Source organism: Microcaecilia unicolor, chromosome 8 (assembly GCF_901765095.1).
Source record: "Microcaecilia unicolor chromosome 8, aMicUni1.1, whole genome shotgun sequence".
Classification (NCBI taxonomy): Eukaryota; Metazoa; Chordata; class Amphibia; order Gymnophiona; family Siphonopidae; genus Microcaecilia; species Microcaecilia unicolor.
This window is the reverse complement of record NC_044038.1, coordinates 184,337,978-184,358,245: the sequence shown is the minus strand read 5'-3', so window position 1 is coordinate 184,358,245 and position 20,268 is coordinate 184,337,978. Positions and strand designations below refer to the sequence as shown.

Sequence of the window (20,268 nt, the reverse complement as noted above, 5' to 3'; positions counted from 1 at the left end):
GGAATGTTATGCTCAAAACATAAGAAGAAACCCTGGAAATACTGCACATGATATTGAGCCAAATAGGTGGGATTTTTTTTCTATTTTTATTTTTTGTTATCAAAGTGTTTTCCAGTACTTTTATGACAGGATCTGAGTTGCTGTACAATGGTCTTTAATCACATTCACTATTTGACTTTTTCACCTGTGCAAGAGGCACTTGCTAGGCAGGAGTAAATGGTTAGCCTAAAGACCAGAGTAAGCCATGCATGCTAAGGAATGCCTTCTAAGCTATTCTGTGCTCTAGGAAAAGCCCAGGCTCAACACTGTTGGATGACATCACTAACATGTGGCTAACTCATGCTGCTAATCCAGTGTTGTTCGCTTACGTGCTATACCCTCAAAAGTTTTCTGCCAATTTCTACATAGTACTTATCTGGGAGAAATATTAATGTGGTCTAGTATAACTAAAGCCAACAAATCAGCTTTCCTCACAAGCCTCAAGGCAGCAAAATCCTGCAAGCATGAACCCTTGGCAGACATCCCTTTTTTCAGTAGCAACCCAGTCAACCAAATACAAAATACTCAAACAGAAATGACTACTGTAAATATTTCACTCTCACATACAAAAAAACAGAACAAAGAGCTGCAACCTACAGCACTGAGGTGACTGGCAGTCAAGTCTAGTCCATCTGATGGGGTGGGCAGCTGGCTCTAAACAGAAAATCATCTCAAAGGGCAGCAACTTCAAACCTGTTCTACTAAAGCAGCACCTCCATGATAGAGGAGAGCCTCTTCAAACGGGGACAGGTTAAAAATTAAAAAAAAAAAAAAAAAAAGCTATTTAAAAGCAGAGACCCCATATGCACTATTCAGTACATCAGACAGCACATAAATACCTTTATCAGTTAAGAATGCAGCTCAGATTTCTGGTAATCATTAAACTGTCCTCAAACCTCATTTAAGAACACTGTTACATGACCACATAGAATGAGACTGCTTCATATTGTATATACATTGTTAAATATCAAATAAAAAGGACCTGTTTGATGTTAACAGCTCAGCTATTACCCTGCCTTTTTTTTTTTTGCTGGCTTTTGACAACCCATCGCAGCATACTACAGGAATTAAATACAGCAAATGTGAGGTAATCTGTGAAAAGAACAATGGTGCTTCAGGGGAACATCAGAAGAAAGCAGCTTAAGATATATGAACAAAATAACCCCAGAAAATCTGTTAAATGATAAATGGTGAGTCTCAGCACTCGGTGCGCTCTTCCAAGCACCACAGTAGACATGGAAAAGAATCTTCACTTGTGTGACATCAGGTTCTAATAAATTAGCAGTAGGCAAATTATAGCCTGCCATCCACTTCTGGCCCCATTAGCCTTTGGTCCCACCCATGAGCTCCATTTTCTGGTAATAGTTTTTCAGAGGTAGTGCAAAATAATGCCAAGATTTGTGGCACTGAACATGGTTGAAGAGGCTACTTCTTGGAAGAGGGAATGGCCTAAACAAGGAGACTGGTGACTGTGAGGTGAGGATGGAGCAACACAGGCCCCTGACAAAACTTTGTTCAGGTTTCATGTCCAGGCATTTTGTGTCCTATAGCATGGAGCCTCAGTCAGGTCACTTTAACCTGGACATGCAACAGCAACACTAGGGTGCACAGTGTCATGGCACAAGTAAGAGTCATAAAGGTAGCCAACTGGGTGTGTGAAAGCGTCTGAATGGTAACATGAAGGAACGCGTATGCAGGATTAAGCCACATAACTTCAGTATGGAGGAGGATGTAGCAAGCCTGTGAAAATCATGTGGCTACTCTGTCATCATGGTCCAGCCACAGTAGATGCCCCTCCTCATTCATTCTAACACAACTGTGGAGGAGGGATATTCAACATATTACCGATAAATGCAGCCCTGTATCCATTATATCCAAATGTGGCTCACAGGCCAGAAAATTTGCCCATCTCTGAAAAACAGACCATCTATAAAACTGCCAACACTGTGACAAACACACCTTGTGGACAGCCTTGTGGACAGCCTGTCATAGCTCTGCTGGAGAGTATGAACAGAAATAAAGAAAAAAAAAGGCAATATCGTTTTATTAAACAATACATTTCTTGTTTAACTTTGAAGGGGTCACACCCCCTCCTCATGTTCAAAGACAATGGACTAATGCTGACCATAAAATACAAGTGAATCACAAAATACATTTACAATGGTAATGTGAAAGAGGATGACAAGTTTGGGTGTTAAGAGTAATAAGGTAACAGATGATAGAATTATTTCTGGTAGTAAGTTAGAGTTAAAATGATCAAACACTTCAGAACTGACATAAAAACTTAACAGGGACAAGGGTTTTCACTACCAGAAATAAATTTTACTGCCACATTATCCCTCTAACACAGTATTTTCCAACTTTTTGAAGCCAAACTACACTTCTCTCTATATAAAAGGCAACCCCAACGTTCTGAAGCCTCCACGGAAGTTGAGGCGCCCGAGATATCCGGTGTGCCCTGGAGTGTCTGCACCGCCCTCGCGTCAAAACGTCATGACTTTGAGGGCGGAGCTATGACACTCAAGGGCCCAAACGGAAATGCCACAGCGAACAAGGCAAGTAGCTCGGAGGGAGGGGGTCCCTTGCTAGCGCCCGTTTCATTGCGCTCAGAAATGGGCATTTTTTCCTAGTATATTAATAAAGTGTGCAGCACGCCATCCTCTGCAGACACAGAGAGGACCTGCATGATGGAAAGAGCTAGAGAAGCACTCAAAGCCCAACCAGAGGATGGAAAGACTTGACTGTCCCACACTCTGGGGCTTGGGCTCATACAAGAAAGGAGAGGCCTCTTGTGAGTACGCATATCCTTGGAAGACAGTTTCTGTATGTTTGAAGAGCCAATGCTGGGGTCTCTTGTTGCTTTGAGATGCTATAAGCAGAACTCGCATGCAGATGTGGGTCTGAGAATTAGTGGGCAGTGGTGACTACTACTGCTGATGAGGGACAGAAAATGCACCGACTGTGTTATAGCAATGCTTCCTCCATCAATCTTATCATCCCCTCCCCCCAACTTCCTCTTTCCATTGTAATGTAATCCATTATTCACTTATGGGTCAATTCTTTTTTTTTTTTTTAAGGCCATGGTTTTAAATCACATTTATTCAGCCCAGCTGTTTACAAACGCGACAGTGCTGAATACTCATATTCATTGGGGAGCACTGCTAGTTATAAGGAGCTTTTGGTTGTTCTAACTTAAACCACACAGCTATCTTGACAGTGGCTGAATACTGCTGACTAGCTGTACTTAGGCAACACGGCCATGGATTGTGTGGGGTGGTCTAAGAATTTTCAGCAGCACTATCTAGAGTGCACTGCTGACAACTCAGAGAGAGCATTTATCCCGACAGTGGCTGCCGCTACCTAGACAAGTGCTTTTCAGTACCAAGTGCTTTCTCTTGGCAACATTATCTTTTACTCTGACCTGCTCATTCTAATTGCAACTAGAATGAGTGGTTACTCCCAAATGCTAATCAAGATATGTATTATGTCTAACAAAATGGTATTATCTTTTTTTTTTTATCACACAGTACAGAACTTGTTCATTCTTCCTAAGCAGATGCCCCTCAATTGTGCCCTTGTAGCTTGCATAGGGCTTGGACCTAGTATGCACACTATGGAGGAGGAAACAAAAATAATCAATGTAATAGCTTCTGCTCAGCCCAATACTTTGACAGCTGCCCAGTGCTAGAAGGGAGAACTGCGCCCGTACAAAGATTATCCACATGAAAGGCTGGTTACTAATGAAATGAGCACACAGGGAAAGTGCCTGGGAAAGAATGAACTAATACAAGCAGCATATCCCCAGCATATCCTACAGAAACGCATACACTTCTACTCCTTCTCTACATGTGCACTGTAGCAAGAGGTAGGGAAAGGGGATGGGGCAAAGAACGGTAAGAAACATTTTTCTTTCCCCTCCCAGAGGGAAATGTAACCATTGTGAGCTGGCAAAGGGCTTCCATTCTTGGGTTTGTGACAGCATTCTGGGAGGAGGAAATGTGCCCTAGAACTCTTGGTCTTCACTAAAGCAGCTGTAGCCTTCTGGGCCTGTCACCTCTTCTGCAATATATGGTTGCTGCTGCTGTTCATAGTGATGCTGCTCAGCCCCTTCCTGCTGTGGTAGACCTCCAGGCAACTTGGATTTTAAACTGGGAAAAGAAAAAGAATATTATAATGCCCTGTTACCACTGCGGCAAACGAGAGATGACTTTTTGATGATCATGGATAGTTAAATGACCAAGCTTTTTAGGTAGGTCAGGACTGAAACAGTAGTTTCAAATGGCTCCACAATCAGCTCAGGGTACAGCAAACTAGTTTTGATTTCCTGCCTAGAAACTAGAAAGGCATCATGCCCATTCAAACACAGAAATAAGGAGCAATGAAGGAAATACAGCAGAGCATGTTTTCTCAAAACTAACTATTCTGCTTGCCATTTATCTGGGAAGTTAGCAGGTTATCTGCAGAGTAATATCAGTTACATAAGAAAAGCCATACTGCGTCAGTCCATCTAGCCCAGTATCCTGCTTCCAATAGTGACCAATCCAGGTCACAAGTACCTGGCAGAAATCCAATTAGTAGTACTGTTCCACGTGCTACCAATCCCAGGGCAAGCAATGGCTTCCCGCATGTCCATCTCAATAACAGACTACGGACTTTTCCTCCAGGAACTTGTCCAAACCTTTTAACGTTAACCGCTGTTACCACATCCTCCAGCAACGAGTTCAAGAGCTTAACTATTCTTCGGGTGAATCAGTTTCCTCCTATTTGTTTTAAAACTATTTTCCATTGAGTGTCCCCTGGTCACTCTGTTCCCTAATCCAACTCCTCTTCTCCTGTGCCTCCTGCCCTGGACCCGGCCCCTCTACCCCTCCAGCTCCACTTCCGGTTTGTCTATAAATTAAGTCCTGCTTCCTTTCATTTTTGGAATCCAAATGGAGGGGGCGGCACAGGCACAAATTTTATATGCAAGGAGAAATTAATGTCTTACCTGATAATTTTCTTTCCTTTAGTCATAGCAGATGAACCCAGAAACGGATGGGTTATGTCCACCTACCAGCAGGTGGAGATAGAGAACACTGAATTGAGATATATAGGACAGCCTGCAGACTGGTCTCTAAGTATACTCCACAACAAAGTAAGAGAAGAAAAACACAACATTGGAAGCAGATCCCAATCCTTCCTTACTATAAAAAGTATACTGGATAACAGTTGAACTAGAACGCTGCAGAAACAGTTCATCTGAACTGCGGAATGAACAAGAAACAGTATGGAATCCATAGGGCGGGTCTCTAGATTCATCTGCTAGTACTAAAGGAATTATTAGGTAAGACAATTTCTCCTTCCTTGTCATTACAGCAGATGAATCCAGAAATGGATGGGATGTAGATAAGAAGTCCTCAATCCAGATGGGACCCAAATGCTATTGCCGAAAGATCTGATGCGCTGAAGGCTGTGTCCATTTGAACCACAATATCCACCATGTAGTGTCTAGCAAATTTATGCAGCAATGCCCAGGTTGCTGATCTACAAATCTCTTTCAGGGAAAGGAAGCGAGATTCCACCCAAGAAATAGAAAGAGCTTGAGTAGAATGGGCCCAAAGCGCCAGTGGGGCAGATTTCCCTGACAATAGGTAAGCAGATGAAATACGCTCCTGGCAATGGTAGTCTTGGAGGCAGCCACCCTCTTATGAGGCCCTGCGAATAGAACAAAGATAATCTGACTGCTAAAATTCGTTAGTGACCTCCAGATACTGCAGGAGGACCCGGAGAACATCCAGACAATGAAGCGAAGAGTACGCTGACCCACACTCGGATTTGGAAAATGAAGATGTACCGGCTGATTGATGTAAAAGGCTGACACCACCTTAGGAAAAAAGGATGGAACCATATGAAGGGAGACCCCTTAAGGAGAAAATCGCAGAAACGGATCCCGACAGGAGAGCGCCTGAAGTTCCAAGTCTCTCATAGCAGAGGCGATATTCACGAGAAACACTGACTTCAAAGTCAGATCCTTCACAATCGCTGCCTGCAGTGCTTGAGCACCCGATTAAGGTTCCACTGTAGGGAAAGACAGCGCACCGGTGGCCGAATATGGACACCCCCCCCCCCCCCACGAGATATCCCCCATGCCGGAATGTTGCAATGACTGATCTGTCTCCATATGGAAGTGGCGGACCTGGAGGGACCGATTCATCCTCTTGAGGTCCAATACTGACCAAAAGGAACCTCATTTCTTGGGGATCACAAAATAAATGGAATGGCCCCTTCCTCTGCCGGGAGCAGAAACCAGCTGAAATCGCCCCCCCAACAAAAAAAAAACATGTGTCTGATCATATCAGCCACCGCCCATTGTTTTGGAACAGCAGTGGCAGACCAAGAAAAAAAAACCTGCAACGGGACAGGAGAAGGGAAAATTAGGTTCTTACCTTGGTAATTTTCTTTCCTTTAGTCACAGCAGATGAATCCATTAACTGATGGGTTGTGTCCACCTACCAGCAGGTGGAGATAGAGAACACCAAAAAACCATAGTGCTCATAGCCCAGCGTACCAGTGTTTCAGCAATCCAATTCTGCATGACCATGGCCCCTGTATACACTCTCTTCTTGATGCTGTCCCTTCCCAACCTACTTCTTAACCCAAAAACACTTTACACTGCTGCTACACTTTACACTCCCCTTACCCTCATCACCTCACCTTCTCTCCTTTCCCCTTCCTTCTCCTTAGCCCTCAACCTTCAACATTTCCTTCCTGCTGTAGACCCATCTCCATTCCTCCTATGCACATTCTCCTACTCCTTCTCCTGCTATCCGCAGGGGACATCAATCCCAATCCGGGTCCCCCACACCAATCCTCATCCTATCTATACAGACCACTCCGGAATGTCTCCAACCTAATTTCTATTCCCCTCCTCTCCCCCTCTTCCCTCCCCTTCTCGTGAGCCCTATGGAATGCCCAATCTGTCTGCAACAAACTCTCCTTTACTCATGACCTCTTCATCTCCTGTTCTCTCCAATTCCTCGCCCTAACTGAAACTTGGCTTCCACCTGACGACTCTACCTCTGTCGCTGCCCTATGTCATGGAGGCTCTCTCTTTTCCCACACTCCTCGCCCAGTTGGCCGTGGAGGCGGCGTTGGGTTTCTACTTTCACCCTCTTGCAGATTTCAGCCCCTTCTCATACCTCAGTCTCATTGCTTCTCATCCTTTGAAGTCCATTTCATCCGCTTACTCTACTCGCTGCCACTCCGAGTTGCAGTCATTTACCGACCCCCTTAAGTCCCTTTCTTCTTTCCTCACGGACTTTGATGCATGGCTCTCCGTTTTTCTTGAACCTTCATCTCCATCCCTCATTTTTGGCGACTTCAACATCCACGCTAATGACCCATCTGATTCTTATGCTTCTCAATTTCTCACTCTGACATCCTCCTACAATCTCCAGCTGAGCTCCATCACCCCTACTCACCAGAATGGTCACTGTCTTGATCATGTCCTCTCCTCTATCTGCTTACAATCCAGCTTCTGCGCTTCAGCTCTTCCTCTCTCTGACCACCATCTGATCACCCTCACACTTCATCACCCTCCCCCTCAGTCTAGCCCTACACTTACCACTTCTTTCAGAAATTTCCAGGCTGTCGACCCTCCTTCCCTTTCCTCATGTGTCTCTAATCTCCTCTCTTCCATCTTGTCCCCCAAGTCTGTCGACAACAAGGCTGTCTCCTCCTACAATGCCACTCTTTCCTTTGCTCTGGATACCCTCGCACCCTCCACAAACCGTCCCATAAGGCGTACCCCTAGTATCTGATACATACGGTCCTGTGCCCGCTCTGCTGAACGCCTCTGGCTGAAATCTAGCACCATGCCAATTTCATTCACTTCAAATTTATGCTGACCTCCTTCCAGTCCTCCCTAGTCCTCGCCAAGCAAGACTATTACACTCAACTGACTAATTCTCTTAGCTCTAACCCTCGTCGCCTCTTCGCTACCTTGAACTCCCTCCTCAAAGTACCCTCAGCTCCTACCCCCCCCTCTCTCTCCTCAATCACTGGCTGATTACTTTCATGACAAGGTCCAGAAGATCAACCTTGGATTCTCTGCCAAGCCTCCTCCTCCTCTTCTTCCCTTAACCCACTCCCTTAATCACCCAACCAATGCCTCCTTCTCTTCCTTTCCTGATATCACCGAAGAGGAAATTGCACATCTTCTTTCCTCCTCGAAATGCACTACCTGTCCCTCTGATCCCATTCCCACCAACTCAACTCCATTTCTCCCACTATCACCCCCCCTCTATCTGTCACATCCTCAACCTCTCTCTTTCCACTGCAACTGTCCCTGACACCTTCAAACATGATGTGGTCACACCGTTCCTCAAAAAACCGTCATTGGACCCTTCCTGTCCTTCCAACTACCGTCCCATCTTTCCTCTTACCCTTCCTCGCCAAGTTACTTGAGCGTGCCGTTCACAGCCGCTGCCTTGATTTTCTCTCCTCTCATGCCATCCTTGATCCGCTTCAATCCGGCTTTCGCCCTCTACATTCGACTGAAACAGCGCTCACTAAAGTCTGTAATGATCTATTCCTCGCCAAATACAAAGGCCATTACTCCTGCTTGATCTAGCCGCTGCTTTTGACACTGTCAATCATAATCTTCTTCTTGCCACACAGTCCTCGTTTGGATTTCACGGCTCTGTTCTTTCCTGGTTCTCTTCTTATCTCTCCCACCATACCTTCAGAGTATATTCTGGTGGATCATCCTCCACCCCTGTCCCACTCTCAGTTGGAGTTCCTCAGGGATCTGTCCTTGGCCCCCTTCTTTTTTCCATTTACACTTCTTCCCTGGGCTCTCTGATCTCATCTCACGGTTTCCAGTACCATCTTTATGCCGACGACACTCAGCTCTTCCTCTCCACACCTGACATTACTGCTGAAACCCAGGCCAAAGTTTCAGCCTGCTTGACCGCCATAGCTGCCTGGATGTCACACCGCCACCTGAAACTGAACATGGCCAAAACTGAGCTTATTGTCATTCCCCCCAAGCCCACCTCCCCCCTCCCCCCATTCTCTATTTCAGTAGATGGCACCCTCATCCTCCCTGTCTCATCTGCTCGCAACCTAGGAGTCATCTTTGATTTCTCCCTCTCCTTTTCCGCTAACATCCAGCAGACGGCCAAAACCTGTCACTTCTTTGTCTACAACATTAGCAAAATTCGCCCTTTCCTCTCTGAATACGCTACCAGAACCCTTATCCAAACCCTTGTTACCTCTCGCTTGGATTATTGCAATTTGCTTCTCACTGGTCTTCCGCTCAGCCATCTCTCTCCTCTCCAGTCTGTCCAAAATTCTGCAGCACGACTTATTTTCCGCCAAAATCGTTTTACCCACACTAGCCCACTCCTCAAGTCACTTCACTGGCTCCCTGTCCACTTCCGCGCACAGTTCAAACTTCTCTTACTGACCTTTAAATGCATCCATTCTGCAGCCCCCCCATTACCTCTCCACTCTCCCTACATTCCTCCCCGTAATCTCCGCTCGCTGGACAAATCTCTCGTCGTCCCCCTTCTCCTCCACTGCTAATTCCAGGCTTCGTTCCTTTTCCCTCGTGGCACCTTATGCCTGGAATGGACTTCCTGAGCCTGTACGCCTAGCTCCATCGCTACCTGTTTTTCAAATCTATGCTGAAAACCCACCTTTTCACCACTGCTTTTGGCTCCTAACCACTACTTAATTCCCCTATCCATGTTCCTTCTCACCCAGTACTTTCCTCGCCCTTAATTGTCTTGTCTGTATTTTTAGATTGTAAGCTCTATCGAGCAGGGACTGTCTCTCTGTGTCAGGTGTTCAGTGCTGCGTGCGTCTGGTAGCGCTATACAAATGTTAATAATAATAATAATATGGACGGCTAGCTTCATCTGCCTTCAGTATTTGAAACTTCCAAAGCAGAGTGTATCCTCAAAGTAGAATAACATGAACTTTCCTCACAGCGTACGAATGCCCCAGAACAGGAGCAATAACCACACAAAGGAGGGACGATCTCAACCTCCTGTAACAGAACAGTAAACAGAAATCCTGAAGACTGTTTTCCAACTTCTCCCAATGAGGGAACATATCTGCAGGAACAAACTGAACAAAAAACAGAGTCAGACAGGGAGGGATCATGGATTCATCTGCTGTGACTAAAGGAAAGAAAATTACCAAGGTAAGAACCTAATTTTCCCTTCCTTGTCATCAGCAGCAGATGAATCCATTAACTGATGGGATGTACAAAAGCACTCCCTAGTTAGGGTGGGAATATGCCACTCCACGAGCAAGCACTTGCGCTCCAAACTGCGCTTCCCGCTTTGCTGCAACATCCAGCCTGTAATGCCGGACAAAGGAGAGCTGAGAAGCCCAAGTAGCTGCACTACAGATCTCTTGAAGAGAGAGTGCTCCTGTTTCAGCCCACAAGGAGGAAATCGCTCTCGTGGAATGCGCTTTTTTTTTTATTTATTTATTGAATTTTTGCAACTTAAACAGACATAAAAACTGCTAAGTGAAATACAGCATTAGGAACAGTGGAATGCGCTTTTAAACGCGTAAGGCGGAGACTGTCCTGACAGCACATACGCAGAAAACATGACTTCTTTGAGCCAACGGGCTATAGTGGCCTTAGAAGCCAGAGACCCTCTTCAAGTACCTAACAAGACAAAAAGGTGATCAAAGGTCCTGAAGTCATTTGACATGCGCAGATACTGCAACAGAACCCGGCGAACACCCAGAAGATGTAACTGCCCAAAAGATTCCGGAAAACTCCTTCCTAGTAAAGGAGGGCAGATAAATGGGCTGGTTTAGGTGAAACGCTGAAACCACCTTAGGCCGGAAGGAAGGTACTGTTACTCCGGACTCCGAGAATTGTAAGAAAGGGTCTCGACAGGACATCGCCTGGAGCTCAGACACCCGTCTCGCCGATGTCATGGCCACCAAAAAGACTGTCTAAAGAGTCACATCCTTCTCCGAAGCTCGCCTCAGCGGCTCGAAGGGTGAACACTGGAAAGCCTTCAACATCAGCCCCAGGTTCCAAGCCGGACACAGCAGCTGTATCGGCGATGGAGCCAGAGTGCCCCTCTTAGAAATTGGGCAATGTCCGGATGAGCGGCCAGGGACAAACCAGAGACCTTCCCTCGAAAGCAAGCCAATGCTGCCACTTGGACTGGCAGGAAACTGTAGGCCAAGCCTTTTTGTAAGCCATCCTGCAAAAAAATCCAATATCGGCGAGACTGTAGCCCGCATGGGTGTGATCGCCTTTGAAACACACCATGCCTCAAACTGGCGCCAGATCCGAGCATAAGCAATGGAAGTGGACCGCTTGCGGGCCTGCAAGAGAGTGGAGATAACTTTGTTAGAATAGCCTTTGTCTCTCAATTGCGCCCTCTCAAGAGCCATGCCTTAAGACCAAAGCGGCAGGGATCCTCCATGGTCACCGGTCCCTGCATCAACAGGTTCGGCACCAGAGGCAAAGGAAGAGGGGCCTCCACCAGCATCCGCAGGAGGTCCGCGTACCACGGACGCCTGGGCCAATGAGAATCACCACTCCTTGATGTAGCCGAATTCGCAGGAGGACTCGTCCTATCAAGGGCCAAGGAGGGAACACATACAGGAGGCCCGAGGGCCAGGGTTGAGCCAGCGCATCCAACCCCGCCGAGCGAGGATCTCTCCATCTGCTGAAAAAGCACAGGAATTTGGTATTGGTGCTTGACGCCATTAGATCTGCTAGGGGCGTTCCCTATTTGGTACAGATCTGAAGAAACACTTCGTCTGCCAGTTCCCACTCCGCTGGGTCGATTTGATGCCTGCTTAGAAAATCGGCTTGCTCGGTGCTCTGACCTGCTATATGCGTGCAGAAAAAAGCTGCAGGTGAAGCTCGGCCCAGTGGCAAATCTGAGCGGCCTCCGCGGCCTCTGAGCGGCCTCCGCGGCCAGTGCTCTGCACTGAGTGCCACCCTGGCGATTTATGTAAGCCATCGCTGTCGTGTTGTCTGAGAGAACTCTGACAGCAAGCCCCTCCAGAGTCTTGTGAAAGGCCAGAAGAGCCTGGAATATCGCTCTCAGTTCCAAGCGATTGATGGACCACCCCGTTTCCGCGGGGGTCCACAGACCCTGGGCATAGCTTCCCTGGCAATGTGCTCCCCAGCCGACTAGGCTGGCATCGGTTATCACCAGGCACCAAGAGGGAAGCACCAGCGGCATTCCTCGCCGCAGCATGCTGTCGGAGAGCCACCACTCCATACTGAGCCGAGCCGCAGGGAGCCACGTTAGTTTGTGCTGATAATCCTGGGACATCGGAGACCACTGTTGAAGCAGGGCAATCTGCAGTGGTCTCAAGTGCGCTCTCGCCCATGGCACTATCTCCAAGGTGGCCGTCATTAACCCCAGCAGCTGGACAAAGTCCCAAGCTCGTGGGCGAGGCATCCGCAGGAGCAGACGGACCTGATCCTGAAGCTTGCACCACCTTTGGTCGGGTAGAAAGACAAACCCCAAGGTCGTGTCGAACCGGACCCCCAAATATTCGAGAGACAGAGGGGGTCAGGTGACTTTTGGGTATGTTGATGACCCAGCCTAGAGATTGCAGTACAGAGACCACTTTGGCTGTGGCCAGACGACTTTCATCTGCCGAATCCGCTCTGATGAGCCAGTTGTCGAGGTACGGATGAACCCGGATACCCTCTCGCCTGAGAAAGGCAGCTACTACCACCATTACCTTGGAAAAGGCACGGGGAGCTGTGGCGAGGCCAAAAGGCAAGGCCCGAAACTGGAAATATTTTCCCAACACCGCAAACCAGAGAAACAGTTGATGCGGGGGCCAAATAGGAATGTGCAAGTAAGCTTCTTTTAGGTCCAGAGACGTGAGAAACTCTCCTGGCTGTACCACCGCAATGACGGAGCGCAGGGTTTCCATGCGAAAATGCCGCACTCTTAGTGCCTCGCTGACTGACCTTAAGTCGAGAATCGGTCGGAAAGACCCGCCTTTCCGAGGCACCACAAAATAAATGGGAGTATTTATTTATTTATTGCACCTGTATCCCACATTTTCCCACCTATTTGTAGGCTCAATGTGGCTTACAAAGACCTGATATGGCGTCGCATACCAGGGTAAATAATACAATTGGTGTTACAAAGAAATCAAGGAAAGCAAGAGGAATTGGTCAGGTACATATATAAAGATACAATCTGGAAATGTGTATATATAGTTCGGCGGGAGGCACAGGGATCACAACCCAAAGATGCGGGAGGAACAGGGATCACCGCCCCAAGATGCAACAAGACTTGTAGGGTCTCCTCTACCGCCGCCCGTTTGACGGCAGTATCGCATCGGGACTCCACAAACACGTGTCTCACCGGGGCGCTGAATTCCAATCGGTAACCTTCTCTGATCAGGTCCAGGACCCACTGATCTGAGGTAATCTTGGTCCATTCCTCGAGAAAGACGGAAAGATGTCCTCCTACTGCAGGAATCGAGGAATGGACCGGCACCCCGTCATTGCGGGGCCGCCCCTGAACTCCAGGCCTTGAACCAGCCACTGCGGAACGCTTGTCCGAGCGAAAGGAGTTCCTCTGCAGAAAACGGGCACGTTGAGAAAACCCAGCAGAGCACCCCGGGCGATACCTGTGAGCTTCACAGAAGCGAGGTCTGGAAGAGGAGGGCCACACAGAACCCTTGGAAGAAGGCCTCGGCCTATCCACGGGTAACCGCTGGGGTTTAGGATCCCCCAGGTCTTTAACAATTTTCTCCAGCTCCTCTCCAAATAACAGGTGGCCCGAAAGGGAAGCTTCACCAGCCTGTGCTTAGAGGCCATGTCAGCCGCCCAATGCCATAGCAGGTGGCGGGCCGCAACCGCCACAGACATCTGTTTAGCCGAAGCTCTGACCAGATCCTAGAGAGCGTCAGCCAAAAATGACAGGGCAGACTCCATCCTCGGTGCAACCTCAGCGAGGGACTCCGCACCATCCGTGGGCTGCTCCACTGCTTGTTGTAACCAAGAAAGGCAGGCCCGGGCACATATGAACTGCAAATAGACGCCCTTAAGGCGAGGCCCGATATTTCAAAAGACCGTTTCAAAGCAGATTCAAGCCACCGGTCCTGCAAGTCTTTCAGGGCAACCCCTCCCTCAACGGGGAGGGTGGTCCTCTTAGTCACCGCCGTGACCAAAGCGTCCACTTTAGGCATCCCCAAAGGGGCCAAGTGCTCCTCACTTAGAGGGTAAAGCTGACCCATAGCCCTGGCCACCTGTGCTCCAAAACGCGCATCCCTCCTGGCAGCCACATCCAGCCTGTAATGTCGGGCGAAAGAGAGCTTAGAAGCCCATGTGGCAGCACTGCAAATCTCATGAAGAGATAGTGCTCCAGTTTCCGCCCAGGAAGAGGAAATCGCTCTTGTGGAATGTGCCTTAAAGGCTTCAGGCGGAGCCCGGCCAGACAGCAGATATGCTGAAAAGATAGCTTCTTTGAGCCAACAGGCAATAGTGGCTTTAGACGCCGAAGACCCTCTGCGAGGACCTGCAAACAGTACAAAAAGATGATCAGAGGTCCTGAAAGAATTTGTAATTCACAGATACTGCAACAGAGTCCTGCGCACATCCAAAAGGTGCAACTGCCCAAATGAATCTGGAAACTCCTCCTCAACAAAGGAGGGAAGAAAAACAGGCTGGTTTAGGTGAAACGCTGAAACCACCTTAGGCATGAAGGAAGGCACGGTCCGAACCGTGACCCCTGACTCTGAGAATTGCAGAAAAGGGTCTCTACAGGACAGCGCCTGGAGCTCTGACACCCGTCTCATCGAGGTAATGGCCACTAAAAAGACGGCCTTCAGTGTCAAATCTTTCTCTGAAGCACGCCGAAGCGGTTCAAAGGGAGCCCCCCTGAAGGGCCTTCAATACTAACCCCAGGTTCCAAGCTGGACAAGGTGCCCGCACGGGAGGACGGAGCCAAAGCACCCCTCTAAGAAACCGTGCCACATCTGGCAGCTAAGGACATGCCTTCAACCTTGCCACGCAGGGAGGCCAATGCTGCCACTTGCACCCGCAGGAAATTATAGGCCAAGCCTTTGTGTACACCATCCTGCAAAAAGTCCAGAATCGGCGAGACAGGAGCCCGCAATGGAGAAAGTGCTCTTGAAACACACCAGACTTCAAACTGGCGTCAAATCCTGGCATAAGCCACGGACGTGGAGCACTTACGGGCCTGCAGGAGAGTGGAAATTACCTTATTTGAGTAGCCTTTATCTCTCAATTGCGCCCTCTCAATCGCCATGCCATAAGACCAAAGCGGCAGGCGTCCTCCATGGCCACTGGACCCTGTGACAACAGGTGCGGAACCAGAGGTAACGGAAAGGGAGCCTCCAACAGCATCTGTCGGAGGTCCGCATACAAAGGCCTCCTGGGCCACTCCGGGGCGATGAGCACCACTTCTCCTGGATGCAGCCAAATCCGCAGGAGCACTCGCCCTATCAAGGGCCACGGAGGGACAACATACAGCAAGCCCAGGGGCCAGGGTTGAGCCAAGGCATCCAACCCGGCAGAGCGAGGATCCCTCCATCTGCTGAAGAAGCACGGGACTTTGGTATTGGAACTGGTCGCCATAAGATCCATCACTGGCTTGCCCCATTTGGCACATATCTGCAGGAATATATCGTCTGCTAGTTCTCACTCTGCTGGATCGATCTGATGCCTGCTTAGATAGTCGGCTTGCACGTTGCTCTGACCTGCAATGTGAGCTGCTGACAGGGACTGTAGATGCAGCTCGGCCCAGTGGCAAATTTGTTCGGCCTGCGCGGCTAGAGCTCTGCACTGAGTGCCGCCTTGTCAATTTATGTAGGCCACTGCTGTCGTGCTGTCCGACATCACTCGGACAACCAATCCTTCCAGGGTCACTTGAAAGGCCAGAAGAGCCAGAAACACCGCTTTCAACTCCAGGCGGTTGATAGACCACTCCGACTCATCGGGCGTCCACAGATCCTGGGCATGCTTCTCCTGGCAATGTGCGCCCCAGCCCTTCAGGCTGGCATCTGTCACCACTAGGCACCAATCGGGGAGTGCCAGCGGCATTCCCCGCCGCAACATGCTGTCCGAGAGCCACCACTCCATACTGAGGCGGGCCGCAGGGAGCCAAGAAAGTCTGCACTGATAATCCTGAGAAACTGGAGACCATCGTTGAAGTAGAGAATACTGTAGAGGTCTCAGGTGCGCTCTCGCCCATGGCACCACTTCCAAAGGTGGCCGTCATCGATCCCAACAGCTGGACAATGTCCCAAGCTCGTGGGCAGGGCATTATCAGGAGCAGACGGACCTGATTCTGAAGCTTGCACCGCCTTTGCTCGGGAAGAAACACATAGCCTGAGGCTGTGTCGAACCTGGCCTCCAAATATTCTAGAGATTGCGAGGGGGTCAGGTAACTTTTGGCCATATTGACGACCCAGCCCAGAGATTGAAGGACTGAAACCACTCTGGCTGTAGCTAGATGACTCTCTTTTTCTGAGTCTGCTCTGATGAGCCAGTCGTCTAGGTACGGGTGAACCCGGATACCCTCTCGCCTGAGAAAGGCAGCTACTACCACCATTACCTTGGAGAAGGTTCGGGGAGCTGTGGCGAGGCCAAAAGGCAAGGCCCGAAACTGGAAATGTTTTCCCAACACCGCAAACCGCAGAAACTTCTGTTGCGAGGGCCAAATTGGTATGTGCAAGTAAGCTTCTTTCAGGTCCAGAGAAGTGAGAAACTCTCCTGGCTGTACCACCGCAATGACGGAGCGCAGGGTTTCCATGTGAAAATGCCGCACTCTTAAGGACTTGTTTAGCTCTTAAGTCCAGGACCGGGCGAAAAGACCCGCCTTTTCGTGGCACCACAAAGTAAATGGAGTAGCGGCCTAGACCTTGTTTGGCGGGAGGCACCGGGGTCACAGCCCCTATCTGGCACAGACTGTGCAAAGTCTCCTCTACCGCCGCCCATTTGGCGGCAGAACCACATCGGGACTCCACAAACACATCTCTCACCGGGGCATCGAATTCTATTCGGTATCCGTCTCTGATCAGGTCCAAGACCCACTGATCTGCGGAAATTTTGGCCCACTCCTCGAAAAAGAGGGAAAGTCTTCCTCCGATGACAGGAAACGAGGAGGGGGCCGGCGCACCATCATTGAGAGGGTCGCCCCTGAACCGGCAGCTGCGGAACGTTTGTCCGAGCGAAAGGAGTTTCTCTGCTGAAGGCGGGCACGCGAAGTGAACCCAGCAGCACGCCCCGGGCGGTACCCTCTAGCTTCACGGAAGCGAGGTCTGTAAGAGGAGCGGACCGTCTGACCCTTAGAGGAAGGCTTCGGCCTATCTTCGGGCAAGCGCTGAGGTTTGGAATCCCCCAGGCCTTAAACAATGTTTTCCAGCTCCTCACCAAACAGGAGAAGGCCTTGAAAGGGCAACTTCACCAACCTTTGCTTAAAGGCCATGTCTGCCGCCCAATGTCGTAGCCAAAGAGTGCGGCGAGCCGCCACTGCTAAAGCCATTTGTTTAGCCGAAGCTCTGACCATATCATAAAGGGCGTCAGCCAAAAAGGACGACTCCATCCGCGGAGCCACTTCAGATAAGGTCTCAGCTCCATCACCGGGCTATTCCACTGCCTGCTGTAACCAAGCCAGGCAGGCTCTAGCAGCATAACAACTGCATGCAGACGCCCGAACAGTGAGACCTGCCAAATCAAAGGACCGCTTCAGAGCTGAATCAAGCCTGCGGTCTTGAATATCCTTCAGGGCAACACCTCCTTAAACAGGGAAGGTAGTTCTCTTTGTCACAGCCGTGACCAGGGCATCTACTTTAGGCATTGCAAAGCGAGCCAAATGTTCCTCACTCAGAGGGTATAATTGCCCCATAGCCCTGGCAACCTTCAAAGGTCCCTCGGGGTCAGCCCATTGAGCCGAAATAAGCTCTTGGATGGAGTCATGCAAAGGAAAGGCTCGAGCAGGCTTTCTGGTACTAACCATCCTTGGATTAACAGAGGAGGCTGTGCCACTCCCATCAATCGAGAGGGCTTGTAAGGTATCTGAAATAAGCACTGGCAGCCTCTTGAGGTGGAAAATCCTCACCGCAGACGGATCATCAAGCTCCTGTGGCAATTCTGCACCCGACTCTGGCTCCTCAGCCCAAGAAATTCTGCCAGACCCCTCAGAATCCTCATAGCCCGACCATGGGGGGGAAAAGGGGGGTGCGCCACACTCAGAAGGGGAATTAGCCCTTCTGCGTTTATCAGGAGGATAAGAAACAGGCAAAGCCAACTCCAAAAGGCCAGGATCCACCGGGGGGGGGGGGGGGGGGGGGGGGGCAGGCAGAGGGTCCGAAGAACCCTGTGGCAGAGCTCTTTTAAGCATGTACGCAGCATTAAAACAAAATCAGGGGAGAAAACCGCTCCCTGACCACCTGGATCCTGCCCAGGGCTATCAGCTCTATTATTAGCCTCACTCAGAGGACCCCCCCCCCCCCCCCCCCCAGATTCAGGGCTCTCCATCGCAACGGAGGCTGCGCCATGTGGAAAATCCAAAATGGCGTCTGCTGCCAGCTCAGAGCGCAAAAGATTGCCGCTCGCCATGCTCGGGCCGGCTCTACCGTCTATACAGCACGAATTACAGAGCCCCGCTGCTGATTTGCGTTTGCCACATTTAGAACAGCGCTTTACAGTCTCCGCAGCCATCGCCGAAAACGGCGGTAAAATTCAAATATGGCGGTTCGCGCCAAAAACATCCCGATCACAGGCCCACCCCAGAGGAGTCAGAAAACACTCTTACCTCACTAGACTGAGTATCACAGCTCCGGTCCTGCAGAAGAATCTCAAGAAAAAAAAAAAAAAAAAAAAAAAAAACTCGTTTTTTTTTTTTTTAAACGCTGTGAGGAAAGCAGAGGCAAAAGAGGTAAATAAAAACACTCCGGAGGCTCAAATAAGTGGGAAAGGCAGGGAAAGGCGAACCAATGTGCCTGCATCCACTGAGTGGGAAAGGACAGGGAAAAGCAAGCTAATATGTCCACATCCACGGGGGCATGGGTAAGGCAGGGAAAGGGCTGACCTATGTGCCTTCAAAGTGAAGCTGCTATAGCCTCTAACACCCCGGCTAACAACTGGCAAGCCAGGAGCCACCCCCAGGCAGATTTTTGATTGAGCTCGAAGAAGCTGCAGCCACCCTGCTTGGGGAGATAGAGAATACTGAAGAGGCAGTGGAGCTAGCTGGCCATGAGGCACTGTGAAAAATTGAGTGCTATCTCCCCCTGCTGGTTGATGGACACAACCCATACGTAATGGCTTCATCTGCTTGACAAGGAACTCTAGTTTGTAACCATCTCTGATAAATGTCCAACACCCATTAGTCTGACGTGATCTTGGCCCACTCTTCAAGAAAGCCAAAAAGGCGCCCCCCAATGACTGGAAGAGAAGAATGGACTGGAACTCCATTGGGAGCTGCGGACTTCAGGGCTGCCATGACTAAAAACTGGATCTCTGAAAAGAAGGCTCCCTGCTGGGCCTGTATCATTTTGTGTCCTTGAGATGAGGGTGCAACTGAGGCTGGCAAAGAGGAGCAGGTTCTATCTTCAGGCAAGCGCCCAAAACCCTTCACCAGCTTCTCAAGGTCCTATCCGAACAGCAGCTTCCCCTTGATGGAGAGTTTGGTCAAGTGCTGCTTGGAGGCTGCATCCGCCAACCAATATCAGAGAGCCACAAAAGTTGCTTGGCTGAAGCCCTGATGAAATCAGAGAATCAGCCAGGTATATCTACCTGTCTCAAGAGTGGGAAACACCAGGGTTGAAGCCATATCCATGTCAGAAAGTGCATCAGCAGTCCGCTGCACCCAGACTAAACAGGCCCGAGCCGCATATGAACTGCAGATGGAGGCCTAGAGAGACAAACCTGAAATCTCAAAGGAAAACTTGAGAGCAGACTCCAGCTTTCTATCCTGGGTCTCTCTGAGAAATGCCTCCCCCCCCTTTCCACCGGCAGTGTAGTCTTCTTGGTGACCGCTGCCACCAGGGAATCCACTTTTGGCAGCTTAAGCTTCTCCAGCTCCTCAGAGGAAATAGGGTACAATCTACCCATTGCTTGGGCAACCGTAAGTCCAGCACCTCCCATTGTGCAGCAATGAGCTCAAGCATCGCCTCATGCACCAGAAATTTGCGTGGGGGCTTTTAGCCGCCATTAGTGGATTACAGGTTGCCATAGGTGAAGCAGGGGAAGAGATAATG

At 49.5% G+C, this 20,268-nt stretch overlaps 1 protein-coding gene across 1 annotated transcript in view; it reads right to left on the bottom strand.

Moving 5' to 3' along the window:
• Nucleotides 1-3,088: 3,088 nt before the first annotated feature.
• Nucleotides 3,089-20,268, bottom strand: part of ZNF346 (zinc finger protein 346) — a 49,902-nt gene continuing 32,722 nt past the window's right edge. The window contains exon 7 of the mRNA XM_030211652.1: nt 3,089-4,187. Coding sequence (XP_030067512.1) covers nt 4,043-4,187 — 145 coding nt within the window. The 3' untranslated portion in view covers nt 3,089-4,042. The remainder of the gene's footprint in view (nt 4,188-20,268) is intronic.